Raw genomic sequence first — 12,749 nt, 5'->3', positions numbered from 1 at the left:
CATCCTGTTCCTATGTTCAGTGGGGAAAAGCTGAGGACAGGGGAGATTGAACATCTACCTCCCAGCATAACATATTGATTTGTCGTCTCACAATAAACCAATTTTCTCCCCTGATTTGCTTTGGAGTTTCCGTTATTGAAGAAAAACATAAATTGCTAACAGATGCTGCCATAGAGTTACATTAGAAGTGCCCATCCAAGAAGGCTCAAGGTCATTGGCCACAGCTAAATGACGTTAAATCAAGATATATCTGCAAAAGCTTTGACTGGACTGATTTAGTCAACATCCAGCGTTCAAAATCTTAGCTCGCAAGCTAGACAAGCAGTCATCATCATGACTCACGTTGACAATCTACTGTCAAATGCTTTTCAAGCCTTGTCATATGAAGAGATGCTGTAGATAAAACGCATAAGTGCTCATCTGCCATTAGACATGAACATTACACAACAAGTTGGAAATTGCAAATTCAACAATGAGGTTTGTAAGGAATCAGTGGCTAATTTCAAATAACTAGCCTGCTATTCAGTAAACTTGTGTGTGTGGTCCAAGTATGGGTTTAAGGGTCTCTTTCCAAGATTAAAATTATAAACTTTCAACACCACGGGCCAGAAAAGGTTGAATACATTGGCCTTGCTGTCAATCCAGCATGACTTTTGCAGTGTTCAAAACAATTGGAAACTAGGAACTGGGAAATCTCAGACTTCAGTGAGTTCAAACAACTAGGAATTCTGTAGAGAAAAAGAGCTCCGACAGAGAAAATACGTTTTGAACAGTCATCCAGCTCGGAATTCCAAGTCGGGATCTCTAGAATTCCTACCTGAAGATTACTGACGTCATGATTCGACCAGTTTTTTCTTGAGTTCCCAGTGGTCTTGGAAGCACCATAAATCCAGAGAATGCCAGACTTTGATGACAAGATGTGCCCAAAAGATGGACCGCAGCGCCTCCTTCCTGTTCAAGTGAACGTAGCACGACAAGGTGAGTCCAGAAAAGTTTTGCATGCTGCTGCATAAATTATGTAATATTCCAGGGTGATATGTATACTAGTAGCCCATATGCCTCACCCTAATAAGTTTGTCCATTTCCTGTTCTGATCTGACGTGGTGGTGCATATGTAGCCTATAGCCTGTTGTAGAGAAATGTAATCATTGAATATTGTAAGAGCTTTCAATGTCTCCTCACATTCCCTTCTTTTTTATACTACGGTTCTGACTTGGTGCACAGGGAGAATACTGTAAGCATGGCCCATGTTCTGAATTCTGTCACTGTACATTTCAAAAGTGCTGAACAAATAGTTATATTGACTACGTCCCTCCTAGCTCGCTCATGAATGTCTTCATCAAAATTATGGATTGCCTCTTATCCGCTCATAGTCCCCTTATGCCGTAGTTTGCACATCTCAATTATCAGTAGAAATCACATTTGTTTAGGCAAGTCAGCCATATTAGCTATGTTATTTTAAGGCAGTAAATGAGGCTGAATGATCTGTTTCCCTGCTAGACAAGGCTCCGCTGATAGCCAGGTGTAGCAGCGTCATGGATTCACTCCATGGTGCTGAAAAGAGAGCTCTGCTGTTGGGACAGCTTTATGTAGGACCTAGCAGTTTGTCGGCACCATTTGTCATCGTTATTGTGCAAATATTGTACTCTTTAGTGTTATGTTGTATTCCTTTTGCTGACATGCATAAACATTTTTGGGGGAGTTTGCCCCACCAAGATTTAGATGCTAAAAGCCGACTGTCATGATAACCAGTTTGACATGGTGGAGTGGTCCATGTTGCATATATATGATTGGATGAACATGGAAGGACGCTCCTCTAAAAATCATAAATAACTTCTTATGCGCAGGTGGGATGCTAGCGTCCCACTGGGCAACATCCGGTGAAATTGCAGCGCGCCAAATTCAAAATACTGAAATACTCAAAATTAACATTCATAAAATGTTACCATCTGAGGACAGCATACCATCTGAGAACAGCCCTCCACTTACAAAAGCATACAAACATTTTAAAACCAAGTAAAGGAATTACAAAAGTCAGAAATGTCGATAAAATGAATCACTTACCTTTGATGATCTTCATATGTTTGTAGTCACAAGAGTTCATGTTACACATTAAATGTTTGTTTTGTTCGATAAAGTCCCTCTATGTCCCAAAAACTCAGTTTTCTTGGCTCGTTTTGTTCAGTAATCCACTGGCTCAAAGACAGTCACAACATGCAGACGAAAACATCCTAATAGTACCTGTAAAGTTCGTTGAAACATGTCAAACGATGTTTGTAATTAATCCTCAGGTTGTCTATTGTCTAAATAATTGATATAATTTCAACGGGACAATAGCGTCTTCAATAGAAAGGAAAAACAACAAACGGTGCGCAATCAGTCACGCGCTCAAAGCTCTGGTTCATTTAGAGTCCACTGAAAGAATGGTCTAATTCTTCCTCGTATTTCAGAATATGAGCCAGAAACAATGTCTAAAGACTGTTGACATATAGTGGAAGCTGTAGGAACTGCAATTGGGGTCCTATCCAAATTCATACTGTATAGGCATTCAATAGAAAAGTACCCAGATCAAAAATATCCCACTTCCTGGATGGATTTTGCTCAGGTTGTCGCCTGCCATATGACTTCTGTTATACTCAGACATTATATTAACAGTTCTGGAAACTTTAGAATGTTTTCTATCCAATACTACCATGCATATGCATATCCCTGCTTCTGGGCCTGAGTAACAGGCAGATTACATTGGGCACCTCATTAATCCAAAATTCAAAATACTGCCCACAACCCAAGAGAGGATAAGCACAACATCAAACTTATTCAGGATTTGGTGAGTGGGCTGACATAAACCATTGATTATTGTTTCCGAGCATGAAATGTAGGCTCATTTCTCAATCTGGACACAATTGACAACTTGCATAACTATATATATATTTTTTTTAAATACCTACAGGGGTCATTTTCGGGTGCAGTGCTTGCAAGAGAATGTGTACATCAACATTCAATAGTAATTTGTTATTTGAAGACACCCATTATCAACAGGTAGGTTAGTCTGTAACTTTTAAAGTAGCCAAAGAATCTCCTCTAACGGAATGATTGTGTAGCACATTGATTTACATTAATTTATTTTTCACAACAGAGAGAGATGATTTTTCATTTTAGGTCAAGTGAGAAAGATGCTGAATTTGCTAAACCTTGTCAGCCTCTGCATTCAAGTTGAAATGTCTTCCCTGATATGGCAATACCACCTACTACATTGAATTGTTTCGCACAGTTGAATGCAGATGTTAACTCTACCATTGGAAAGTCTGTTGGGTAGCCACATCTAACGCAGCCAAAGCGTGCAGTTTAACCTCGGTTTCCCCGGGAGCAATCAGTAAGCGGAGTTAGCCATCCCGTCCTTGTCGCCAAATTGCTAGAGAAATTCTATAAGAAGAGTGCAGATTCTTTCAAACAATTTTATAAGATTTGCAAAAATGAAGCAATCAATAACAACCACTTAATCAATGCATCATTAGGAAAGCCCAACAAGCAGAGATGTCTCTGCTTTAATAGAAAAAGTACAACCTATTTTGTCGAAGTGGCAGTTTAGCAGATTGGTGGAAAGAGAGACGCAACGTGGTGTGTAAAAGCTGAATTAGCTTGTCTTTTCACATTTAGATAGCTGACGTTGCCACCAATGTCTGTTCCTTTCTGCATGTTTCCACACATCTAAGTTCCTGTAGATTGTGGAAACAGTATGTCACATACTGAGGTCGCACCCAAACAACTCTTATTTGTACACACAGACTCACAGACTGAGTAAGATGTGGCTACCCAACAGTTATTGACTTGAATATTCGCATCATTCTTAACTTGGCTAAACAGTATAGTCGTTGTGCGTCCGGAGGCTTCGTAAATTCGCCCTGGCTATCTGCTCCGATTTCAGATCCCTGGCGGAGTGATGCCAGGAAAATATCATCTCCCTCATGGTCAACAAAACAAAGGAGCTGATCGTGGACTTCAGGAGACAGCAGAGGGAGCACGCCCCCATCCACATTGACAGGCCCTCAGTGAAGGTAACCAGCTTCAAGTTCCTCGGAGTACACATCACTGATGTTCCATCCATACCCACAGTGTGGCGAATAAGATTAGCCTGTATCAGCAAAATACTAACATATAACAATGGAAAATTATCTAACCAAAAACAGCATAGTAAGTCTAATTAAACAGTATAGTATGTCATGAATTTTACATTTCCACCACATAATGACGCAGTATAACAGTGGCGAGCAGAACGGCATCTCAGAAATAACAATTTGTGGCTCCTTGTCATGGATGGTCTATTGCAACAGACGACCAAAATGGGTTCTACTCCTACCAGCTATAAACAAGAAGCGGCTCCACTGGGAAAGCAATCACCAAAACTGGACAATTGAGAAGTGGAAAAAGGTTGCTTGGTCCGATGAATCCCGGTTCTGATGGCAGTCAGGATTTGTGTACCTAATTAACTGACCGCTGAGTGTATTTTACATGTTGATTACTGTGAGGGTGGGGGCATCTCTAAATATAATGTCCAAAAATATAAAACAATATTATTATACTTTTTTTTATTGCTTAATATTGTTATTATTATTATTTGTTGTAAATAAATATTTGACCACTTTCCATAATGTCTGTGTTGTCATTAATTCTTATTAAACAAAGGTCCAAAGTTATGTTTTGATTTAGAGCTTTACACTTTAGTGGGATTCACACTAAAATGTTAAATAGTGCTTCTCTCTGGTTGATATTTGGGGTACATGAAATACTGGGAAAAGAAATGAAATGTATTCCGTAGCTTAACTAAACAGCTTTAGTGAACTAATCATCTGGCAACCACAGCAAGGTGTCAGCAGAAGGAAGGCCAGAGAACACATACTTGGACTAGCTAAGGAGCAACACCAGACTGGAGGAGGAAGATGTATCTGCAGTGTAGGACAGGCACCTCCGGAGGACCCACCTTTCATCCGGTCGACCCAAATCCATAAGGTGAAGACTGTGTGTGTGTGTGTGTGTGTGTGTGTGTGTGTGTGTGTGTGTGTGTGTGTGTGTGTGTGTGTGTATATATACAATGTTGTTGGAGAAGAAAGGATGATGTTTTTTTTTAATCACACTGATGAATCATAAGTGGTTTGAATGATTTATATTACACAGATGTAGGACATTGAAATAAATGAGGCACACACCCATCTTTTAAACCCCCTGTGACAACGATTATGAAGCACTTGACTAACAAACCAATGGTTTAGCAGTGGAGAGATGTAAAATTCCCTATTTCTACATACAGTAGATTCCATCTATAGATTTGTAAGTCAGACAAGGCACAGCGGTGGGTTGAATTCCATTAGGGGGGAAAGGGCAGGTGGAAATGGCAGTCCTGTCCAGAAACAACCCCTACCCACTACAAACATATAGATCTGAAAGGCTTGGATAGGTAATTAACGTTAATTAATTAATTGGATCGGTACAAGCAATGTTCCCTCAAATCTGAGCACAGCTTCCCTTGGGCTGCCGAGCAGAATAAATATAAGCCTGCTCAGAGAAGTACTAGATTGAACATCACTCAACCTTCTAGAATTTTCCCTTTTAGTGACCTCTATTAACGTTTCACTCTACTGTGGGAATGCTCGAATCAACGGACTATGCAGAATCTAGACTGTCCGTTGCCTTTAATCTTACTTCACTGAGAGCCTTTATAAACTGTCAAGTTGAGAAGCCACTTTCAATGTAACATACCGAAACAAAACGAACTATGCAAGACTTAGTATGCAAAACTAACTGTGCAATATATTTTCTTGTAGGCAGAGCGCATTGGAGTATGAATCTATTGTATTGACAGGCACGACGCAGGACCATACACTACGCAGACCAGTGCACCATAACCAATCAGAGCTGCATTAGACATATTTGCAAAAAGCCATTGCCATACATGGCTCTGAGCCATTCACTTTGAACTAGGGAAAATGCGCTTGCTTTGATATCGACGTGAGAGCTGCATGTAGCCACCTGTGTACATTTGTTCATATTCTTTGCTAGTTATTGAGCGATTATCCCAGTTTTAGCCAATGTCTGGTCAACAATGGGGGAGTAGTTGCTTCCTACAAGAGCACACAATGTGTGCATTTCTATCCATCTTTGAAAAGCCAGTCAGGTTCAGAGATTTTTGTATTCCTTAAAGGGGCAGTGTTGCATTTTGTTGCATTTTGAATGCGTCTTGAATAAGCTAAGTAGCCAATAGGTGGAGGGTAGCTTAATGTGCATATTTCTCTCTAATAATGGTATGGGAATAATAATGCATTTTATTTTTTATGTAACAACACAACATTTTCAGTCACCTCCTTGTCTGATGGACAAGTGGATTAACCTTAACCTAAAGCCTTGCATGCTTTTTTCAAAATGTAGGCCTACTTTGAACACCACCCATTGGCTGCTATTAACAGAACATGCAATAAGCATGTAATAATGTTGAGTGAGCTAGCCTTGCACGCAAACAATGTTGTACCTGCTGGGAAAGATAGATGACGAAATGCAGTAATATGTAAAAACGTTGGTTTTCGAAAGTGAAAGCAATTACCTGCTACGTTAATTATCCTAACCTGCTGCGTAATTTCGGTTAAACCTGCTAAGAAAAATCAAAATTGACGTTAACGTTAACTTGGCCAAAGCTGGATCCCTTCTAGTCATGACCCTGTCCCACGTGCAGTCATACAAAATAACAAAGGACTTTAATCTGTATAGTAGCTCGCTGACAGTGAGCACTGAGCAGTCATTGTTCATGTTATTTTATTTGGCCTATAGAAACTGTAAGGAAAACACCTTCATGGCATTGTATCTAGCTCTTAACAATACATTTACCTTTTTATACTCCAATGTCACTCTGTTTTACAATAAATAATGAAATGCCATGGATGCTACATGTAGTATATTAAGATAACTGCATTGGAGCAGCTGTGTGGAGTCCAACTATTATAATCATGTTCTTCTTTCTGAAACAGAGTAGCTATGCAAATAGTTACACGTTCCATCCCTTGAGAGAAGGGATGTTAAAAAAGTATGCTTTTAAACGCTTATACTGTAGGCTATCAACCCTACTCAATAAATATAAAATTGAAGTACAAAATGGATAGGCTACTGTGTTGAAAATACATTGCGTGATGCACAATGTGTATATACACACAGAAGACAAGAACGCAAAATGTCGTCAACAGCTTTGCAAGGTAGAGGAATGGAATTTTCAATGCTCTTTCACTTTCCCCAGTTGAACTTTCCTTGTTTAACAAATTACCTCATCCATGGCATATCAATGGGGGAGGCTATGAAGGTAGGGTAGGTAGCCGAACGTTTAGAAGCAGTGTTCAGGGATTTATCAACTCACCGGACACATGGCCACTCTTAATGTCTCCTTTGTGGTACATCTTCTGTGTGTTATTGTTATTTACCCGGTTGTTTATGCTAAATGCAGTGACCAAAAAGAGCAAATGCATTATCTTCATCAAACTCGCCAGACCCTCAATGATCTTTCCATGGTAGGTCAATTTATGTAACCTGTTACAAAGTGACCTTATAGGCAGAAATATTTAGAAATATGGGTCTGAATATAGGCTTTAGCATACTGTGATATCACAATTTATTTATTCTAGATGAAAATTGATTATTGGAGCTTAATTCATTCATATATTTTGTTATTTTATTGAGATATGTGTATTATGTGTGTGGTATAGGAGAGGAGACCAAGAGGCTATATCCCAGAGGAGGAAATGATAATGGTCCAAAGTCCAACGCTTTCAAAAGAGGTGATGCTCAGGAGATCATGAGTGTCTACAATTTCTGTGTTAGTCAAGTTCAATCGCATGGTTACACGAAGTGTTATTCTGATTACAGGAGGGGGAAAGGTTTAGACACGAGACTTGCGTTTCAACTAGCCAGCGAGCTCTTCCAACAAAACCTAACTCTTGTGAGTTAATCTCAGGGAGCTCCAAGACCTTCTCGCTCGACAATATATGACCTATTCGGAATGTGTACGTTCTTGGTTATGTTTCATTTGTTAACTGTAACTTGTTGCACAATAATTTTTTATTTCTACTATTATTATTCAAGTAATCACATGGATATTGATTTTAATGTTGTTTGTTGTTTACTATTTCAGGTCAGAGACATGCTACTGCGTCAAAACATTCCAATTGGTGATATGGTTAAGAACTACTTCAAACAGCTGGACGACTTTTTTTCACCTGAGGTAAAGCATCTTATAGGTTGCATTTTACTGAGAGGGCTGGAGTGGGCCTAGCCTATACCTATGGTGTATAATGTATTATTTTCACTTAAGCGTTTTTCATTTCAGCGCTTCAGCTTGTGCTCGTGGGAGGTCGTGCGAGCTGAAATGTGGAGCATCCCGAGGGATTTTTACAAAGAAATAAAAAATGCCAAGAACACACGTGTGATTTTGATGATTAAATTAAATGTACCACTGTAAGCTTCATATGTTTATGTTATTTATCCGTGATGCAAATTATTTCCATGTAGGCTATGCTATTTAAATTAAGATACAAACACGCCTTACATTGGTTGAAATTGTGCTAGCAATTTTGTAAAATTCAATGGTGTGAAGCAACCTTGAAATACAACGACTTTTTCGTTTAAATGTTATACTAAATGAGATGTTATTCCTACTAACAATTGCATATCAACATCATCTTCAATGAAAAACAATAAACTCCTTTACAATACTCTGAATTCCAGCCATACTTTCCCGCCCTTTCAGACATCATCATATCACTGTAAAACATTGTTGATTCAGATAGTTATTACTTCTAGCAAGTGCATGATATCCAGTAAATATGTAACATAATTATAACTCCACATTCTGAATGTTAGTTCAATGGAGTATAGCAATCGCTAACCGTGCTGTTACTCTTCAGTCTCTACAGTGGAAAGATAATAGATGCAGAGGTAACATAAACTCACATATCTGGATAAAAGTCCAATAAAAACACATGAATACGGAATACTTTGACAAATGATCTACGTGATAGACATATTTTACTCACAAGTGCGTGTAGGCCCAGATTCAAAAGCACCCGAAATACAGTCTCCAATTTAAGCACTAATGTCAAGGTAAGCAGTATTGTCAAGGTCTATACTGCCTGTGCACTGCATAGGCTACCAGTGTCTTATTCTGAAAACCGGGTGCAGAAAGGAGCTCGTCTACGAAATTAAATAAGACCACTAAAACCCGTTTCTAAAACGAAATATAGTAATGTTGAATGTGTAGTTGATATAACCCATACAACGTTGATCTGTATCTTTAAAAAGGAAGTCGAGGTCCAGAAACCACGTTCACCCTTTAAGCAAGTGGTTCCAACGTAGTTGGATACCATAGTTTCCGTGTGTAAATGAAAAGGTGATGCGTTTGCGAAGACGAGATTTAAACACAAGGGTTTCCGAAGTGAAAGGACAACGAAATGTTTGAAAAGAAATGCATATTAATTTACGCTGTCGTCTGACTAAAATGGATTCACAAGTAAATGTTTTTAATCTAAAACATGTTCCTGGTTGGTAATCCAATATTTCAAAATAAAATAACAAATCAGTCAAGAATTGAACAAGTCTTCGAGAGATGCACCTGTCCTTTCCGTGCGTTGTCTCCAGGCCGAAAAATATACTGTCAGGTATGAAAGCGCCTGTCTACCGGGACTTCCACCTTTCACTTTCGGAACACCTTTCAAAATCTTTGTATAAAATATCGACACAGATTGCAGCATGACAGAACTCTGGATTTCGAGAAGAGGGTCGATCAGGAAGGACACTTTATCTCTTTGTCCTTTGAGGAAAACGTATTTTTTTCCGGAATTATACAAAGTATAGGCTGTCTTTCGGAAGTCTGCCTAATTTTGCACCTCGGTTGATAGCGAACAGTCAGCGAACTACAGTACACCTACGATAAAATGGGTTCAATAAGCTTTTGGATGTGCTTGATCCTGACGATTTGCACCTGGCATAAAACCTTCGGATGCACTTGGATGAGGACACTTCCTAAGTCTCGGAGCATGTTCCAAGTGTTCAGCAACAACACCATAACGGTGCTTCGGGAAATGGTAGGATACTGTAATGTTTATTAACTTGTTCCTGGTCATTGAGCAGTTGTCATCTATTCAACATTTAATGTGCTGCTGTGTTTCATTTGATTCAGTTACTCGTTTATGTATACAATAATAATATTGCAATCATTTGATTCTATTTTTTGCCATCTCAGGGTCATGTGGTCTCTCGAGAACCTCATATTACTTTCCCTTACGAGGAATACAGACATGTCGATCATTTCAAGGTAAGACATATGCATAGCCTACACTATTTAAAAAGGGTTTTGGTTCAACGTTTTTTCTCATAGTGTAGGACATATAATTAGGTATTAACGAATATGCTAAATTTGCTATACTTTTCTGATATTCATAAGGCATGTACTAAAACAAATCACTCTTCTTCTAGGATGACGACAAGATTGTCTTCATTTCGCAAACTCTGAACGCTATAGAGAAATTGTACAGAAGTGATAACTATGATTCTTTCTGGGACCAGGAAGTAGTTGACGAGTTTATGATTGACCTGCATCGCCAGACCTTGGAGCTGGACCAATGTGTAAGTCTATGTGATTTGTGATTTTCTATTAACATTAATGCCAAAAGGCAAACATTATCCTATATTTTTTAGATTGCCGTATAATGTGATTTAAACGAATCATAACATAACATTAATGACTTATATTTTGTTCCAACAGGTAAAGGCTATAAGAGCTACACTACCAACATCTGACAAAGGAGTGAACAAAAATATGAGCCTTCACTTCAAATTCCTGAAGAATTACTTGAAACGCGAGGTATGTCAATTTGTCTTACCAAGAGAGTGCATTCACCAAATAAGGATATATTCATATGTGATGACACAACATGTGTCTATTCTAAAATATTACATGTGTGTTTCGTTCATGCAGGAATACAGCGCAAGCGGCTGGGAAGGCATAAGGAACGTGGTGCTGAAACACATGCTAAGACTAGTCACAATAATATTGACTAACCAATGAGCCTCGTGTGTGTGTAGAGATTATTTATTTATACTTCTATTTTTTCAACTATTTATTTACACGGTTATTTTTATATATGTTTTATTTATTTATTATGTGAATTCACAACTCGCGAAGTAAAACACATTTTATACTGAATAATGTATTATGTGCTAGGTATTTTTAGGCTATAGAAAATGTAACAACGTTTTCATGCATTGACTTTTGTATTTATGAAGACCATTGCATACTGTATTTATTATTGCAACAATATTGGAAACGTTCGTTATTGTAACGATTAAATACATTTGAAATAAACTAATGTGACCTCTAACAGCTGAAATATATTTTTAATCTAACATATTTACATATGGGCCTAATAAAAAGGTCCTTAGATAGGCCTGATAATGTCACACAGTGTTGTTGTGTCTTAACTTGAAGACTGATGATATCACACAACCCGTGCATAATGGCTGGGAAACCCTTTAAATGCGTCCACAGTGGAGGCAAGATAAGAAGACATTTCAGCACCATGGCAAACAAACAGACAGGATCGGACATGATTACAGCAATCCTGAATGAATCGTGAATAATGATCAGTGAGAAAGTTAAAGACGCACAAATATCATACCCCCAAGACATGTTAACAGCATTACAGTAACTGCCGAGGTTTGCATTTTTTTGGAGATGGGGTATGATATTTCAAATCAAATCAAACTTTATTTGTCACATGCACCGAATACAACAAGTGTTGAACTTACCGTGAAATGCTTACTTACAAGTCCTTACCAACAGTGCAGTTCAAGAAGAGTTAAGAAAATAGTTACCAAATAAACAAGTGACAAATAATTCAAAGCAACACAATAAAAATAACAATAACTAGGAAATTTACAGGGGTACCGGTTCTGAGTCAGTGTGCCGGGGGTACAGGTTAGTTGAAGTAATTTGTACATGTAGGTAGGGGTGAAGTGACTATGCATAGATATTAAACAGCGAGTAGCAGCAGTGTACAAAACAAATGGAGGAGTGGGTGTCAATGTTCTGGCCATTTGATTAATTGTTCAGCAGTCTCATGGCTTGGGGGTAAAAGCTGTTAAGGAGCCTTTTGGTCCTAGACTTGGCGCTCTGGTACCGCTTGCAGTGCGGTAGCAGTGAAAACAGTCGATGACTTGAGCGACTGGCGTCTCGGACAATTTCATAGGCTTTCCTCTGATACTGTCTATTATTATATAGTTCTCGAAAGGCAGAAAGCTTTGCCCCAGTGATGTTCTGGGCCATACCAACTACCTTCTGTAGCGTCTTACGGTTAGATAAAGACCAGTTGCCATACCAGGCGGTGATGCAAACGGTCAGAATGCTCTCGATAGTGCAGCTGTAGAAATGATTGAGGATCTGGGGACACATGCCAAATCCTTTCAGTCTCCTTAGGGAGAAAAGGTTTTGTCGTGGCCTCTTCACGACTGTCTTTGTGTATTTGAACCATGATAGTTTTCTGGTGATCTGGACACCAAGGAATTTGAAACTCTCGACCCGCTCCAATACAGCACCATAGATGTTAATGGGGGCCTGTTTGGCCCGTGTCAGTGATTGGGTGCAGAGATTAGCGGAGTCAGGCGCAGGACACAGGTTTGAGCAACACAACTGAGTTTACTCACAAAAATTCTAGCAATATTTC

General features: G+C 38.9%; 1 protein-coding gene across 1 annotated transcript; it reads left to right on the top strand.

The window, feature by feature from the left end:
- The first annotated feature begins 9,746 nt into the window (after positions 1 to 9,746).
- On the top strand, positions 9,747 to 11,457 carry LOC110517824 (interferon a3-like). The gene is made up of 5 exons (XM_036973854.1): positions 9,747 to 10,112; positions 10,271 to 10,342; positions 10,504 to 10,653; positions 10,793 to 10,891; positions 11,006 to 11,457. The coding sequence occupies exons 1-5, from the start codon at positions 9,963 to 9,965 to the stop codon at positions 11,093 to 11,095; spliced, it is 561 nt and encodes a 186-aa protein (XP_036829749.1). The 5' UTR covers positions 9,747 to 9,962; the 3' UTR covers positions 11,096 to 11,457.
- Positions 11,458 to 12,749: the final 1,292 nt, after the last annotated feature.

Source organism: Oncorhynchus mykiss, unplaced genomic scaffold (genome assembly GCF_013265735.2).
Source record: "Oncorhynchus mykiss isolate Arlee unplaced genomic scaffold, USDA_OmykA_1.1 un_scaffold_336, whole genome shotgun sequence".
Taxonomy (NCBI): domain Eukaryota; kingdom Metazoa; phylum Chordata; class Actinopteri; order Salmoniformes; family Salmonidae; genus Oncorhynchus; species Oncorhynchus mykiss.
This window is presented reverse-complemented; position numbering and strand designations above follow the sequence as displayed.